The sequence below is a fragment of the Balearica regulorum genome, chromosome 8 (genome assembly GCF_011004875.1).
Source record: "Balearica regulorum gibbericeps isolate bBalReg1 chromosome 8, bBalReg1.pri, whole genome shotgun sequence".
Taxonomy (NCBI): domain Eukaryota; kingdom Metazoa; phylum Chordata; class Aves; order Gruiformes; family Gruidae; genus Balearica; species Balearica regulorum.
This window is the reverse complement of record NC_046191.1, coordinates 11133575-11151962: the sequence shown is the minus strand read 5'-3', so window position 1 is coordinate 11151962 and position 18388 is coordinate 11133575. Positions and strand designations below refer to the sequence as shown.

At 43.9% G+C, this 18388-nt stretch overlaps 1 protein-coding gene across 1 annotated transcript in view; it reads right to left on the bottom strand.

Annotated features, from left to right (window-relative positions):
- Positions 1 to 11697, bottom strand: part of TESK2 (testis associated actin remodelling kinase 2) — an 84268-nt gene extending 72571 nt beyond the window's left edge. The window contains exons 1-2 of the mRNA XM_075759536.1: positions 11425 to 11697; positions 3095 to 3398 (exon numbers count right to left, since the gene is read on the bottom strand). Coding sequence (XP_075615651.1) covers positions 3095 to 3316 — 222 coding nt within the window. The 5' untranslated portion in view covers positions 3317 to 3398; positions 11425 to 11697. The remainder of the gene's footprint in view (positions 1 to 3094; positions 3399 to 11424) is intronic.
- Between the last annotated feature and the right edge of the window lie 6691 nt (positions 11698 to 18388).

The following is an 18388-nucleotide window of genomic DNA, read 5'->3' as shown; positions in this document are numbered from 1 at the left end:
ACTAGATTGCTAATAGTTTGACAAAGTTTGGTTTTTCTAAACTAGTTTCAATAATACTTAGTATTCAGGTGAACATGAATATGAATTCTTATAGTGATGCCTGACAAAATCAAAATGCTAGTTTAAAACTTTATGCTGAACAAACCACAAATTTTAATTTGTGCATGAATAAAGGTGCACTAGAAATACTAAAAGATCATTCACAGCACACATGACCATTAATATATACATCTAAGCTGTAATGTACTCCTATTCCCAAGTCAAGAGAAGGCAACTTCTATCAACCGTGACAGACTATATATAAAAAGGAGTTTCCACAGAAAAGGATGGAGGGGAAGAAATCACTGGAAACAACTGTCAGTTACATAGCAAAACAAAAATCATCAAAAAAGTCCAAGCGTTCTTTGCTAAATCACTTGAGTGAACCCAAAGTATGATGCTCACAAAACAATAGACATACATAATTGAAAAATCTCTGGTGACATGAGGTTTTTGAAAACACATTTGCTAATTTAAAGGGAAGGCTTCATTGCTCTTGTAAAGTTATTTACGCAGTAAGTCTAGAACTATCCTGGATTTTTCTCGAGTTCAGTCACTTAGCTGGGCGCCTGCAGATCAGACTGAACTTTAACTGTGTCAAACCACGAGGTTCTCCTTCCTGGAAGCACATCAAGGTTCTTGCATGAAATCTGATCATCAGCACAGTAGGATTAATGACAGAGGTGGTCAGGCTGATAAACTAGCAGAACAGAAACCTTCTTAAATGAGTATGGAACTGCATCTAAGATAAGGTCGTAATGCACTCTCATCCCTTTGTGCCAAAACTGAAGCGAGACCTTGTTTGAATTCGATGTGAAGGAAAAGGCTTTATCACTCATTGTTTCCCTGCAGGAGGTCTGTGGTTGTTTCTGGGAAAACAGACACTAGATATTCAGACTGCTACCATGGCTCTCTTACAGTAATGCCACTGATGGCAGGCTGACACCATTTGATGTCTAGTTTAGCTTACTGAAAGGGGGAATGGCAGGGGAAGGTTTTTAAAGAGTTAGCAGGCTTATTTATGCACAGAAGGTAAATTAGATGTTGATTGAGAGAAATCCCGGATATAAGTTCTCAAACAGATGTTTACCTCTGTATGCCTGACTAAACCAAGTGCTCTCTTAAAATAACATATTCTTAATAAATCAATTACTATGAATGCTGGAAATTTACCTTTACTTTTAGCCACCTTTTTTCCCCACCTACTTTTGTTTCCTAATGATCAATAATACCATTCCTTTCTGCTGGATATGCAAGCACCTTGCCTCACGGCGCTTCTCCATGATGTTCCTCACCAGTGCACAGCAGAGTATTATAGCTATTTCACCTAGTAAGTCTGTTCACAAAGTATGTAGCTATTCGACTACAAAACTTTTTGAAATCCCAACATAAATATGATTGGCAATACTACTATAGGATAAATTCATAACCTTAATACTCGGATTTTTCAGTGCATAAGAGGGCTAAATCCTGAATTTACAGAATACAAAGAGATGCAATGTCTAATCAGCAACACCAAGACAAACCTAAGACAAAACTACTCCAAAACATGAATTCTGAAATTCACACAAACAAACCAAGGTCTGTTATTTCCCAGTTACGTAGAGATGACCCAAGTCTATTATACATTTCACAGCAGCTTTGCCATAGAAGCTGTAAAGATGAGTTCCATTGGCACACAGAATTTTTAAAATCAGTTCATTTCACGTTGAGAAACGTTTGGATACGAAGACAGTTACTACAAAATGCATTACAGAAAGTTTTCCAAACAGGAGAATATGAAGAAAAAACAAACAAACAAAAACCCCAAACCTTGTTTTCTATTGGTATACAAGCCGGCTTTATAAAGAACTAACCTATACCAAGTCTTCTACACACCCCAAATAAAATTCTTCATGTCTGCCCATTTGAAAGAATTAAAAGCTTGTGTTGGCGGAAATTAAATTTCATATATCTAGCTAAACAGAAAAACTTCCGTGGAGTGATTTGCCTTTACACAAGAGGAAAGGTAGAGAGAGATCTGAATGCCTTTGGGTATTAAATTAACGTAAAAATAATTTTAATTTTCTAATTCACATATCTATTTTCAGCAATAAAGCTGGATAAGAGGTTTTTTGTTTAACTTTTTAAAGAATAAACTACATGAAGTGTGATGGCATGGACATAATATATTGTGAGATAAAGTTTTCTGGCATTTCACTGAAATGGAAATTATTTGGAGAGTGACTTCATTTAAAGTCAGGAACTAGGACAAGGAAACAAATTGTTTTCACAACGCCTGAAAGCCTGGAAGTCAAGTCAATGTCCTATTCCTCTATGATAAACCTTGTCAGAACAGCAGAAATATCACCAGCACTATAAAACTGGGGTTGCCTGTATGGTTTCACAAATTACTTTACAAAGATCTTATCCACTTCCCAGATTCATAGCAGCAAGTCACTGACAATATCAGATTTTCTCATTCATACTATTTGCTTCAAACCAATCTCTGATTGAGTTAGACACATGGCATAACAAGCAGCAAAGGAAAGAGAGAAGAGCAGCTAATTGTATTGTAACTTCAGTGCAATAAATTTTGTGGTTTCAAATTCAGTAATCGTGTAGATCTCCTAACACATATGCATCTAGTGTTGGGAGGCAAAGACTACCAAAGGAATGAGTATAATCCCACAAAACTAATAATCTAACTAAATTAAAGACACTTGCACTTACATACAAGAGAACCAATAGCCATTGGTGTTTAATACACTACATGAATGCAAAAACACATGGCAGAGACCAAAAGATAAACCAATTCTTTTTGCTGTTTCTCCAAAATAGCTTCTTCAACTGCCCAAATAAATTACAAGTGATGAAAAATAGCTGGTAGAGTGACAGAGGAAATATTTGAGACCTGCAAGTTCTTCATCACTCACTCATTCATCCTGAGTAAAGCAAATACAAGAACAAATACAAGCTGACTTCAGCAAAAAGTACTTCTGCTGATACTCCCGTACATTCTCAGCACCAAACATGAAGCAATCAACATGAAGAGAGGAAAGAACTAAACACAGACCTTGAACACCTCAGAGAAGAAACCAGAGCCAATTTTCTCACATGTGAAGTCATCAAGACGAGTAAGTCTGGAAAAGGCACTTATCAGGGCTCTGTATGAAGAGGTACAAACTCGTCCTATCTGTGATGCAGTCCCTTCTCCTCCAGCACCACCATCAAAGTCTTCAGCGCGCTCCAAGCGTGGTGGAAATCCTGCTATTGAATTCCGCTTACTTCGGTCCATTTTGAAAACAAGGTTTTATTTTGCTAAGGGAGGACTTTTCACATCTTAGGTAATTTGCTGTCTTCTCTACTCTTCTTGGATCCTAAAATACAAGAAATTGAGATTACCATTATTGTAAACATATCTAATAAGTTTGATAGGACTCCTACACAGCTTCCACCAGTTTAACAGAATAAGGAAAAGAGCAGAAGATATCCAAGTAGGGGCATTAAAAAAACAAAGAAAAAAAACCAAAACACCACCACAACCAACCATACAGCATCATCAGTAAAGATGAACTATCTAATGAACTTTTCTTTTTAGATTCATGGAAATACCCTATGCTCTGGCTATTACAAAATGAATAGATTTGGAACTCGAAATGTTACTGTTAACAACTTGCATTCGCTCCCCACCCCCTTTCTTTTTTACTTAAGTTCTGGTTGCTAAAGCAATCAACTAAGCAGGAGGAAACCCACAAAATGTAACGTTCTAGTCTACTTCAGTAGCAGTTGGTGACCAATCTACTGCTATTGCAAGAAACCATTTCGCATTAGGGACTGAACAAAGGATCCCTAACTATAAAAACCAGATCAACTTTCAGTTGACATAAGGAAAATTATTAGCTGTCAATAATAGTAGCTGGAGCACCAAAACCTTTGTTTTTAAAGCTTTCACCCTTGAGTGTTCCAAGACAAATTCCTTAACTGGTAGGAACACAAGTTTATATGTACTAAAGATCTAGCCCCCAAATTGATAAAAACATCAACAATCCTACTATAAAAAACAAAGTATTCTTACAAGAAACTGCCAGAACAATTGTCCCCACAAAAACACTTTTTAAAGCCATATTAATTTCAGTGCAACTGAAAACACAGGAAATAAGCTACATTTGCCAAGTAGGAGAAAAGAGAAAAAAAAAAAGAAGAGGGAAGAAACAACAGTAAGGGAATTTTTTTTTTTCTTTTTAAGAGGATGATGAAGTAATCAGGATGACTCTGGAGCCCATCAAATTCAGCTTGGACTGGGAAACCTGACAGGTGGCCTACTTTTTTTTTTTTTCTTTCCCCTTTAAACCTTAGACTCAGGAGGTTATTCATCTTTTCCACACTTAGCTATTTATTTACAGTAATTTGGTGAGCCCCTACAAAACCTGAAAAAAGTAAGCAATCACAAAGAGAATAGCTTTCTTTTTTTTTTTTTCCCTAAGGGTGAACGAAAAACTGGAGGGAGGGGAAAGAAACAATAAAATTAAAAAAAAAGGTGGAAAAAATAATCACAAGCAGGGAGCAGGCCAGGCAATTACACTTCTATTTACACAGATGTACAGAACCTGAACAATACACTAAATTTGAAGAGCATCTCAAAAACAGAGGCATACCAGCTGTCCTCCGAATATATAGCAGTGCTGCTATACCCATGTTTTGTATGCAGTGTATCTTTCCGAGATGCTCTGTGCCAACACTTCAGAAAAACACGTAGTCTTTCCCTGCCTTCGGAAGCAAGCTCTGTTGAACTGCATGGAATTAATTTCAGGTTGTCCCCTCCAAAAAAGAAAAATAATTAAAAACAACAATAAAAACCCCCATGTATTTTTCAAGGGTGTTTATTCTAAACATCTTAACACTTACCTCTCTAAATGGGAGTTGGGGAGAGGTGGATATAAGAGTCTTACCAGGGCCTAATTAAGAAAATTTAATCTCTATCAAATCCTACATCACGGTATTCATACAGAATTTTATACGCAGATTCCCACATGCGTGAGCTTACTGCACTTTTCAGATGATAGTACTACATAGTCTAATGTTATGGTGTGGCTGACTGCCACACAGAAGATTAGGATCCAATTTCTGACCTCATATTCTTGCCCCATGAGCCTTGAGGGTCTGGAAATGGTACAGAAGCACCATGGGAAGATAAAGCCTGTTGTATCTCTCCAGTTGTGAAAAACAGCCCAGAGAACCTCCTCAGCTATAGAGAAGATGCCCAGGAATTTCCAAGGCACACTTAAATAATTCCTTTTAATCTGAAAGGGACAAAGTAACATTTGGTTACTTTTCAAGGAGATAAAGAACAAACTGTCCATGGAAAGAGGATAGACAGGAAACTATAGTGTTAACAATTCATTTTCTGGAAGAGGAGATGCAAGTATCTTTGGAGACTGACCAGAAAACCTGCTGTAATTGAAGAAACAATTTTTTAGAACTTACTTGCATCAGAGAAGTGCCCACATGCACTAGATACTTTCCAAGGAAGGGAACAAGCACTTGCCCCAGAAATGCACAGTCTGACACTCCAGTATCACAGTAATGCTATATGAAGCGGACCCTGGAGATTGCAGATAACCCCACTAAATCTAGTAAAACAACACATCCACACTGCAGCCTAGCAAAATAAAGCAACTATTAAATCAGGACTATAAGTTTAAGTTTTCAAGCAAAGCAAGATATATGCAAAAGCAAAATAGAGAAGAATGCTGTTGTCTTAACTGGAGGAAGATAACAGAGTTAGGTAAGCAATCTTAAACAGGAGGAAAAGCTTAATTCTGTCTTAAGTATCCCGATATCATTAACAGAAGACCAGCTCTTAACACATTCTCTCAATCTATTTAAAAAAAAAAAAATAATAAAAAAATCACCCTCACACATACACATCCTTTTGATTGAAATCACATGGTGAACTTCGCAAAACTCTATACAAATCCCACAACGAAAAGATTCAAAGTACTTCACACAACATAAACCCCAAAAGATTTTGCCATCTGGATTCCCAAGTAACCAATTCCTTCATTTTTGCCTGCTAGAGTTTGCCTTATTTCCAGACAGCTACACAAAATCCTTGGAAATTATTAGGATAGAGCTCCATTTGTCTAGCTTTCTGCCCAGGACTGCATACACAGAATTAGAGGAAAATTTCATGTGGGCATAATTCCAAGTGGGCCTCCTGTCATTTTGGCCAATTACCCTAATGATCACATTCTCAATGAAATCAACCAAGGTTTAATTGACTGTCAAGTCAGTCTGAGGTACTTTAATTTACTACCTTGTACGGTTAATTAAAGTGCACTGAACAGAATCCAAGACTATCCTGCAAATCCTGCAACCAACTAAAAGGTTGTTGGGTTGTTTTTTGGGGGTTTTTTCATATCAAAGTTTAGCTTAAAAACTCTTAAGCTGTGCTCAACAGCCAGTTAAAAATAAAAGGACACTTAACACTCTAAAAAAATATTTCCTAATAAATTCTCAGCTTTCAGACCACTATTTCTGACACACCCTGCTCTGCTAAGACAAAAACCTTTTAGAAATACATCTCTCAAAATGCATACCTGCCCTACTCATCCATTTACTACATTACTGAAAAGCACAATTTCAGAATGTTTCATGCCCTACCACATTTTAATTTCTTGGCTTAAAAAACAAAACTTGAAGATTAAAAAAAAAATTAACCATGTTAATATATTAAAGATCAGTTCCTCCACTGCATGAATGCATTGATTTTTGAACTGTAGAAATTACTATAAATACAAATATTTTCAGCATTTATTTGGTTAATTAGAGGTTTGGCTTTCAAAACCAATGCCTAAGCCTGCAAATATTTAAAGATGGAAACTCCACAATAGCACGTCAAGTTATACCCCACACATCAATGTAGAACTAACAGGTAACATATATTAGCCAGTACTTAACACTTTATACTTCATAGACATAAAAATGGGAAAGGCTTCTCAAATTTAGCAGCATCTCTTTAACGCCCCAGGGTATAAAACAAGATCCTTCCAAAAACATTTCAATTCATTACTAAGACTTTTTCTGTCCCCAGTATCTTTATAAATATGTGCATATTTGCACTCAAATGTCAAACTCACAATTTCCTAAAAGATGGCCTTAACAACAACAACCATTTTTAGACACAGAAGACTGTCGCTAGGCATTCAGCCTGGAAAGCAATAAATCTGGTGGATGCATGTTATTAATTTGAAAAGGTTTTCTGAAGAACAAGATGCCAAAGCTTTGACATAAGTCATTTGCCAAGAGTTAACTGTTTAAACTCATAGTCTGATATAGCTTCAAAACCCAGCACTACAAAAACATGAAGGAATTACGCTGGCAAGTGTCACTCAACAAAATAATAACTTGGGGGAAAGAAAAGGAAAAAAGAAATCACTGTAGTAACGTGCACATTTTGGAAAAGCTTCAAAGGAATGTAAAGAACAAAATCTTAACCTAGAGAAGAAAAAAATGTTTGGGAATGAAACACAAGAAATCACATTAAACAGGTAAAGAGAACCAGGCATTTCACAATTTTGTTCTCAACTGCTGTCATCCACTTTCCTAACAGAGGGAACTGGTTTGTCCATAACTTAGCTTCCAGTCTTGGGGAGGAAGATAACATCAAATATTTACAGACAAGGTAGCTACAAGAATCAGAGCTTGCACTATATTCGGCCCAGCTCATGCCGAAGCTGAAGTCTTTTTGACTACTTACTTAACTACAGGTTAAGTCTTAGGGTCCAGTTTATAGTCTTAGTTACAACACTGCACTTGAACGTGAAAATCCCAACATTTTCTATTTTCACTTAGGTAACATTTTGTTTTAATTTCATCTCCCCTGTAGGGGATAATTCCTAGCTCTAGCCAGCACTGTCACAGCATCAGATTCCCATAACTAGGGCCGACATTCCTCAGAAGAGACCTGCATTAGCCTTACTACACCACTCCAGAAACTGGAAGTCTGCTAAACTGCATCGTGGTTTTATAATGCAAACAAACCTCCACAAGAGGCTAAGCTGAAACAAACAGTTCATTTATTTTGTGACTGTAGCCAAGTTTGAAACCAGTAAGAGAGACTAGCCATTAACTTACTGCAGAACTCAGTATTCAGGGCCAAGGGTTGTAGGTTTAAAAATATTTGCATCAAGCATAGGCATAAATTCTGGCACACATTTAGAAGGCAAATATAACGGGGGGGGGGGGGGGAGGGGGGGAGGGGAAGGGAGGGAGGGAATAAAAACCCACAAACAAACAGAAAACCACTTTATCCTTATGCCCATAGTATAATTGCCAACAGTTTCTAGAGTACAATTATAACACAAAACTAAACCTGTACAGAAGGACCTTGCAAAAATCCATTTGTCTCCTAGTCTGGTTTTAGTCACTCCAATCCATAGTGCAGACAGGCTCTAGCCTAGTTAGAGAGCATCGTTAAGAGTTAAATAACCACTCAAGTAGATCATGTACAATACACAGCTGCTGCTTCAAATGGACAATTTTAATATATTATGTTTGCCTAACAAAACAGAGCTCAGTAAAGACACTGAGAAGCAGCTCATGCCTTCCAGGTGTCAGCAGGCTGACATTTGCTTAGCTCTTGAGAAGAGCAAAGGGAATCAAAGCCTTCCAATACCAACAGGTATTGTAACATCTCAGTAATCAAGGATTTTCCCCCTCAGCCCCTCCACCACGTTTATGACTGAGGGCTGACAGCTTTATTAGCACTGGGGGATGGGGGGGGGGGATGGGGGGGCATTATTCACAGGAGATGGGAAGCAACTTTTTGTTGTTTCAATGCAGACAGCGAGATGATCCAGCACAGCAAAGGTAAGAAAAGAGAACAAGAATGCTTGAAAGAAGGATGAAGATAAAATTAGCAGGCTGAATTTCATACCTGACTGACCTCTTGGACACTATCTTACATTTATACATCACACAAGACAGTCAATATTTGTATTTTCCAGTTAAAAGTATCATCTCGACAAATATTTAAACACATTCTGTAATCTACCCTTAAAACACAGCTGAAACACCACTCCGTGTTACTGGTTTCACGTTACCATGAAACAGCCAGTACCACATTTACTTAAGGGACCGGCTGCACAAACGGAACAGTTAACACAGTCTTGGCTAATTTATTTATGAGTTTTTGAAGCACGAACAGGGCTTCCCAAATCTGTTGTTGTTAAGATACTGGAGACATTGGAGACTGCTGGTATTTACATCTCAATTTGAACTGCCCTGGGTACCAAGGGGAAACATGTAACACAGTTTGTGAGCCACTGACCTGCAGTGTACAAAGTCAGCCTTCAAAAGCAAAGTTATTTCAACTCCCCTCCGGGTTGCAAGAGCTATTACAGTTCTCCGGTGCAACCAATGGGACAATCATATCAAGAAGTGGCTTAGCCACTACCAGAAATGTGTTCAACTTAAGAAAAAGTGGCAGAGCCATATGAAAAAAAGCTTACTATCCAAATCAGATAGAGGACTTGGCAACAGACAACAGATAGAGCCAGCATGACAGAGCTGCCAATTATTAGATGTACTTACTGATAAATACATAACTTCAAATGAATATGTTAGGGAACTACAAAGCAGGAAAAGGTCTTAAAAAAAATTATGAGCATTGACCATTTTTTGATCTTGCCTAGAAGAGCACTTATTCTGGTGCCAAGCTGCAAGATACCATGCTGCAAGGATACAATAAAAAGCTTTGCCATTGTGCAAATGCACAGTTCTCGGCTACAGGAAGAATACAGAAAGGGAACATATGATGCAAGTGAACCACAAGCTTCGTTCTTTTCTGCAGCACACACAGAAGCAACAGTCCCCTCCTTTAACCCTGCATTTCTTCAATGAATTTGTGAAATCATTTGCATAAAGAATTACAATGACAAAAGCACAGATGTATAGAATTGGAGGGTATAACTAGGTTACAGGAAGCCTGTACCACCAGAACACCTCATTTGGACCACCTTTGTCCTTCCACAGTCACAAAAATATTAAGCACTGAAGCAAGGATTGCTCTGTCCCTATCTCCTGCTCCACTCCCACCGCCAGCTGTTCATCCTAATGAAACAGCACAAAACAAGTTCCAAGCAAAAAACATAGGAGAGCACACACTTGCCACCAGGGACAGGAAACATCCCTGTTTGCCTTCAGTTCAAGCAACTCACATTTTGCATGCAAATTTTACATGAAGACAAACCAAAACGGACAATGGAATTACATAGTCATGTCTACAGTTGTACGGTATGCTTCTGCAAGAGTCAGAAAAGGACGTTTTTATTGGCCTATCAGGATATGGCATGCAACAATAATTTCCAAAGATGATGACTGAATGGAAAGGTTTATGGCTATCCCACTGGGCATATCAGAGCTTCTCATAAAAAAAAAAAAATCTTATCTTAGGTTGTAAATTCCACTGCCTAATTAAGTCCATAGAACTGTGAGTCTGTTGATTTTGCAGACAATAAAATATGCTAGAACTCTGGTTATTAATAATAATAATAGTCATTTTAGTTGAAGCATAAAGGCTTTCCATAAATTAGCCTAAATATTAGTTATAAGTCTTTTTTTAGGAGGACAAAGAGAAAGTTATAAACTGAAATAAAATTTAATTCAATACTCTTGGAATTTTTAGCTTTCAACTGTCAAGGTACCACATATCAGAATACTCAAGTGGAAAGTCTCCCACACTTAAAGAAAATACAGTTCCCACCTTCAAAGGAATGCAACATTAAGAGTGATCATCTGCATTTATACAGTACCTTTCATCTGAAGACCATAATGCAAACTTATATGCACGTACACCTTAACAGACGAGCCTGTCATTAAAACATGATTCATGTATTCTTACAGGGCAGCACTTAAAATAGCAAAACCCAAGCCAAGCTATCACACCTCTTGGCAAAGCGAGCGTTTTCAAAGTAATCCCCATGTGGTTAGGCAAAGACCCTAGCTGTGCTCAGGCAGACCCTTGCCCCCGGATCAGGGCACGAGTTTCTGCAGCCGGCTTTCCCCGCAGCCGGCTTTCCCCGCAGCGCTTAGGCGTCCTGCAGCACCCGCTTCCCCCTCACGTCTCGCCCCCAGGGCGAACGCATACACCTGCTGGCCGAAACGCATCACTCACCTCACCGCGCTGCCGGGGGGGGGGGGAAGCGGCGGAACCCCGCCGGCTGCCCCTTCCCCCCCCCGCTGTAAGGGACCCCTTCCCCGGAGCGGCTCCCCTCCGCCTTCGGGGGGTGCCCCCCACCCGCAAGGACCCCCCCCCTTGCCGGCTCCCCACAGAAGCGCGGGCAGCCCCCTCTCCGACCCTCGCGCGCTGCCCCCAACCGCCGCGCGCGCGCTGGCCGTTACCTGAGCGGCGGCGCCAGCAGGGCCTGCGGGCGGCGCGAGCTCTCATGGCCGCATACCCCGCCCGCGGCCAACCCCCGGCTCCTCAGCAACCCGGCGAGGGTCTGCCCCGCCGCTGCGGCAAGCGAGGGGGCCCCATGTGAGGAGGGAACCCAGCTGCGGGACCCGTGGCCGTGATCGCCACCACAGCTCCTCCTCCTCCCGCGGCCACAACCCCCGCCTCCTCCTTCTCACGCGTCCGCCCCACCTCCGGCGAGCGCCGCTGCCGAGCCGCCCCTCCCTAGCAGCCAATCGGTGCCGGGTGAGGCTGGATGGACAGCGGCATTCGGCCAATGGAGAAAGGGAAGTCAGGCGAAGGGACTCGCAGGTAGTCCACGTGAGTGCCCTTTTCTAATTGGTCAGAAGTCACTTGAGAGGCAGGAGTTTTGACCAACCATACGAGAGACAACAACTCCCGAGACAAGAGCGGGAGCCAGTGGCAGAAAAGAGAGAGGGGCGTTGCTAGGGGCGCCTCGCTTTCACTGGTCAGCCTTTGAGGGCGGGTTATAAATAAGCGACGTTAGCCAGTAAGAGCGTGGTGCGCGTAAGTGACGGACGGGGGGCAGAGCCAATCTCTGTGTGTTTATAGGCAGAGGTGGGCGTGAAGCTGTCAACGGGACGGGCACCTCAACGGGCGCGGAGGGCAGCGGGCCCGGTGCGGGCGCGCCGCTCCAGCGGGTCCCGGCGGGCCGTGCGCGGGTGCCATGGCGACGGCGGGCTGAGGCGAGCCGGCGGCGGAGCCCCTGCGGTCCCGCACCGCGGGCGGTGTCGCTGAGGCGGGGGCTGGGGGTGTGCTGCAGCGGCTGCCGGCCGGTAACCGACTGTCCGTCCGGGAAGCGCAGTAACCACCGTCCTCTTCCGGCTGCCGGGCGGCCCGCGGGGCCTCACCGCGTACCTCGGGCCTTCGCGCTGCAGGTTCCGCCGGCTCTTCGCCCTAAAACGTGACCAGCACCGCAGCCAGTTCCGGCACCAGCCCTCACCCCTCCACTCGGGCAGGCCGTAACAGGCTGCTGCGGCAACACCCGGCTTTAACGTGACCATAACCGGGCTCCTTGGCGGCATCCCTGCTGCCGTTACCCCCACCTACCTGTCCCCCTACCACGTTTCCCACAGGATTCATCCCTTGTTCTGGCCTCATCCTCTCTCCGGGTCTTGCAACTTCAGCATTTTAGTCAAACTCCCCTTTTTTTCCAGCTGCCCGCACCCCAGCCGTGCTGCCAGCCACAGCAGAGGAGCACGCTGCACAGCACATCCTGCTCGGCCCCTGGAGTCCCTGCCTGCAGCCTGCTTAATGCACCTCAAATTTTCTGAGGTTTTGGCTGACAAGCTGTAACAAGTCTGTGATTTTTTGCATATAAACATTTTTCAAACGATAACTTATCCACATGTAGGCAGCTTGTAACAGGTACAGAAAAAGATACCTTTCTTCCTGCTAGTTCACGCTGCCAAACTTCAAGTATCCATTCCAGAGCACAGCGGGACTAGAACATCTCATTAAATGGTTGTAAAGGGGTTTTGGTTTTGTTTTACACTGGCAAGGGACCGATTTTTTTTTTTCCCTGACCTCATCTTTGGCAATGGCTGAGCTATTTTTACTGAAACTCTTCAAAAAACAAAGTTCATTTTCTGTAGTCTTGGATAAAATGACTGAATCCCAAACAATTAAAAACAGCAGAGTTATAACTAAAAAGGGTCTCAGACAAGAACACATCGCTCAACCTTGCCATATGATGTTAGTAATATGTTTTCTCATTATCCTTTGTCATTAAGTTTACATCTAATCTTTTCAGCTTAATCCAGAATGTGCTTGAGGGGGTTTCATGTTGGAAACATCAGGACCAACTGTACAAGTAATATTGAACAGAGATTTACCCTTACAGTTGGATTCTCTGCAATTTATTGATTGAATTTAGTCTCAGAATTGCACCCAAGTCTACAGTGAGGTTTTTCTCTGCAAATTTAACTGTGAAAAAATGTAATCACTTCTGCACAGGTAACAGATTAAAAGTGCTTTGTGTGGAGGAAAAAATTGTCCTGTTTTCTTCATTTTCCTTCTGGATTTCCTTCACAGGACATTTTCCCACACTCCCAAATGTTAAATATCAACCATATGCAAACATGTATTCTAATGACAGCTCAAACACAGGGTGCAGCAAAGCTTTTGTAATTAAGCCATTAAACAATTATTATCATATCCATCATATTTTAAGCAGATGGAACTACTCCAATCCATCAATGCCTTCTGCTCTCTGACACTCGAGCAGAACTGAGCTCCAGAATGGGGTTTTTCATCAAGACTAATTTTTTACCACTTATTTTTTAAAATTAATGCTTTACATTTTGCTGGGATTTATTTAAGCAAGCCGAAAAGACTTTACAAAGCCAACTCTGAAACATCTCCGTGGTCATTCGCTGTGCCAGGGTGCAGCAATCCCTACGGCCTTGTACCCCAGTAAAGAAACCCTTGTGCCTTCTCATTTCGTCTCGCTGTTCCCCGGTACCCCTGGTCCCTGCTGGTTTGGAATCTATTAGTTAGCGTCAAGATGACATCTGGTGGTAGGTTTTTATTACTTCTCTTTTTGGGAGCTAATCCCAGCGCTAAAGCACATGAATTATTTTTCCCCGTCATAAATTTCATTTACTTCCTGCTTCCCAAATAAGCTATATGTTGTCTCTGCTTTTGGCCTGCAAATGTCTTACTGGTAATATCCAGGAATAAGCATTATCCCACGGGCTGGTGCAAAGTAACACCATTAAAATATGCCAGTGTGATTCAGTAACATTAAATCTCAATTGGAAACTCTCATAAAGTATGTCATATAACATTGCATGAGGTCCTGTGATCGATGTCATTAATGATCCCTATTTTGAGAAGGAAATAAGATAGTCTTATGACCCCTCCTATGGCTTTATCTCAAAGGCAAGGACTATGCTTTGAAAGCAGAAGAACACGGGGTTTGCCAGTGACCACATGTGTACGTACATCAACAGCAGAACCTTTGTCTGAGAAAGTCCACCGCCCCTCCTCACAGCTGGCAGAAGTACCCTAGTGAATCTGTGGCCTTAAAATCTGCAGAATACAAGTGGCTTTTCTAGTCTTCCTCTGTTTCCCGGAGAGAGAAAATGAACATCACATTAGAAGACTCATCAAAGAGACTCGTCAAAGGCAAAGTCTTGCAGATGTTACGGCATACTTTGTTCTAACGATCTCTCCCTTGCCTCCCAGAGGGGTCACGCAGGAAGCTTTGCTCAAGGGGTATTCCCCTCTCCTCCAGCTGCCCCCGGGGTGCTGCCCCATGCAAAGATCGGCCGCTCCAAAAAACAGCTCTGTGGCTTGCGGTTTGTTCCTCTGCTCTCACACTGACTCTCCTCCCCAGATAGATCACTTTGGCTTTTTTAAATGTAACCGGTTTGACAAAAAAACCAGCCGAGGGTTAACTCACAGGGCGGTGATAAAAACAGACATGAGAGAAGTTGGGTGAGAACAGGCAGGAGGGGGAATTCCCTTCCTTGGGGCTTTGGAAATGCCCCAGAGGCGGAGAAGTTTGGGACATTTCTCCTTCACAAGGAGAAAGAAGCTGTGATGTAGCCATGCAAGTTTCCTCTGCTGTAGCAGAGCAGGTGTCTTCCCCAACGGAGAGGTTTTGTGGGCTTCAAAATTAAACAAGTGTCAGGGGACTGTCTCTCTCCCCTCCCAGGGGACCAAGACTGTGGTTTGACTTCACGGTACTGTGATGAGATTGGGCATTTCAGTGATTTAACCCATGAAATACTTGATATAATGAAAGCCATCAAGGAAATAATGTTCTTTAGATGGGATTGGTCAGATTCTGCTCCGCTTTACACCAGTGGAGATCTGGAGTCATGTCACAGAAGCCGGAGGAGAGGGTCCCAGTGGGACTGCCTGGAATTTGCCCTTGCCTAATGTCAATGCTGTCCCTTTCCTAGCCCTGTCTTTGGTGAACATTTAACAGGACAGCCATGAAAAATGATCCCTTTAGGCTTTCAGTCACACACTAAACCCCCTAGATTTTGAAAAGCATCTTAACAGGCTCCCCTGGAGGAGCATCCTCCCATCCATACCTCCCTCAGCCAGCCTTGCAGGTGGCCTTTGCAGACCAAGGTGAGGTACTCTCATGGAGGAGAGGGCATTTCCCACCGCTCTGAGCAGGGGAAGACACAGTGGGGGCTGCGCTTGGACCGCGTGCTCCTGGTCATGTCATGACCATCCTCCTGGCAGCAAGGAGGGCTCCATGGGGGCAGCCTGCATGCTGCCCTCTGGACGAGGATTTACATGCCTGCTGATGAAGAACAGGGTTAACGATTCTGTCTCACCACCAGCGCAGACAAAGCAACCAGCATGTCCCTGTGCACAAAGCCATGCTGCCCTGTCAGCCCAAGCCTGGCACCACGCATCTCTGCATGAGACCTGGCAACCGTGGGATTGTCAGAGCGTCTTCACGTTCCTCTTCCAGGAGGCTGGGCAGAGCCCAGGCGGGAGGCTGGCAGCAGCGCCAGACACCCTGCCTCGGGAACCAGGGAGGGCTTGTGCTGGGGCAGATGGATGTTCCCATTTAGGCAGCTGCCCTGCTGTGACCGGTGTCGTGGTCTTGTGCTTCCCTGCCTGCTCCTCATGGCCATCTGCTGTCTTGGCTTCAACTGTCCACACTGCGACAGTGCCATGGCATGGCTATAGCCAAGCTCCTGGTGCTACTGTGGGCATGGAGCGGCATGGAGCCAGCCATCTTGCTCCAGCTTGCTCTGCAATGCTCCCAGTTGTGAGGCTGTGCAAGCACCAGGACAGTGAGCCAGGACTAACCCTGTGTCACTGTGCCTGGGTGGCTTCAGCCCTGGGGAGAGCCCATCAGACCATGCTCCAGTGCTTAGGAGCTGACGGACAACAGGTGAGAGCCCAGTGCTCAGGGCAGGCCTGGGGCACGGCTCCCCTCAGCAGCCCCAGAGGTTTTGGGTTGTCTGATACCAAAATACCAATTTTGTAGGGAAAAACCGTAAACATCTGCAAAGGTGTATTCACAGTAACACCCACCAGAGTGCAGCAACACGGACTTGCACTAGCTTGGACTGTGGCGGACACCCAGACACACCACACAGTCCTATTAAGCATTGAGGCCACTAGCCCACATGGCCATCAGTCCCACCTCTCCTGCTGCATGCCAAGGCCCAAAAGGGTTCCTGCATTGCCTGGTGGCACCATCCTCACTGCCCAGCAAAGCTAACTCACCTCTGGGATGAAAGCACAGCTTTTCACCTCCCCGGGCTGGTTACACTCCTCACACTCGCTGCCCTTATCTCTGCAACTACAACAGCACAGAGACCCATTGTGGCACTAAAATCAGAGACCTCTGCCACAGCAGAGCACTTCAGCTTGTCCCCCCCGCAGCCACCCTGGGCTTGGGCACTCTCAGCTCTGCCCCTGCTTATTCCAGCCTGGGCTTTCTGCAGAGCTTCCAGACCCACAAGCATCCAGATGCTACCAGATCCCTGCTCAGCTGAGAGATCCCACTCTCGGATCTGCATGTCCCCGGATACATTGAGATCTCCCAGTCCCTCAATCTTCCCTGGCTCCCTGAGCCAGTGAAGTCCCAGTGTTTATTATTCCTCTCCCAGAGTGGTTCTCTGTTTCCAAAGCTTTGTGGTCTGATCTGCTTTATTTCTTCGGTTGTTTTTCCTTTCTTCCTTCGCTGGGTTACAAAGCTGTGAAGGGCCCTTGGAAAGGAAGATGAGTCAGGACAGATACACAAGGGAGAGAAGACAAGCTCCCAGCCTTGAAGTCAGGTTCGCTGCCTGCGTCACTGTTAGTAAAAATAGATGAATGGCAGTGCTCTTTGCATTGGAGGAGCAACAGAGGAGATGTAATATCCCGGGCTGCTGAGCAAATGCTCCCTCTGTCTGCCTGCAAGTCACCCAGTAGCATCTTCCGCTCTTTGATAAATTCTTTTTTTCTTGGCTCTGACTTGTGGGATTTAATTTGCCTTTCATAAAAAACTGTTTTAATGCTTCAGCCTTGGGAAGGGGGGGGAAATGACTCACCTTGGGTTAGCTTTTCTGCTCCAGTCAGTTGGCTACCATCTCCCTTGAGAACTAGAAATCCCTTCAAACGCGGAGTTGTGTCCCTTTGAGAGCAGCCCCTCTCCCCATCCCACAGTGAAGTGCTTCTGGAGGAGGAGCAGAGCAGCCGTCTGGGGGTGATATATTGGCCCGTCTACTCCAAGACCAACTCTAATCATGCTCTGCTCACTCAGGGGGATGCTTACCCTGTGTCACACCCCAGGCTGGGGGACACAGCCCAAGCACTGAGCTTCCACATCTCTCCTAGGGCCAACATCTCCCTCCCTCCTGCCTAGGCCCTTACTTCCCCTCAGCCCTTTTGCTGCCACTATTTTCCACTTACTTGTTTTCTATTATCTGCTTCTTCCTATTAAATTAACATAATCAACATTATCATCTCTGGCCTGCTCCGTGCTTTGGCCACCAGCCAGAAATGAAAGGACAGGAGCTAAATAAAGCCACTGCAAGAGAGAGTGTGACACTGGCAGAAGTCAATGCTGTGTTTTCTGGGCACAAAACTTCCTTTCAGAAGTTATTCTAAGTCCTCGACTCTCACTGCTACCCAGACCTGTCTGGTTTACATGCTGCATGGGTTTGCAAGGGTGTTTTCAGTCCTCCTCGAGAACAGCCCAGGGTGACAACCCCCTGAGCAATCAGAGCCCCTGTACAGCCCACACAGACATAGGGGGCTGCTGCCTGGTATCTGAGGGGGATATTTTTGCTCGCTCCATGAGAAAGTGGCCGTGCACCACCGGGATGTTAAAGCGCCCCTTGTTTTTCCTTCTTTCTCCAGGGTGGGAGAGCAGCAGTGTCACTGCAAAGACACCGTCAGGCCGATGCAGTCACTTTTCTCGCTCCC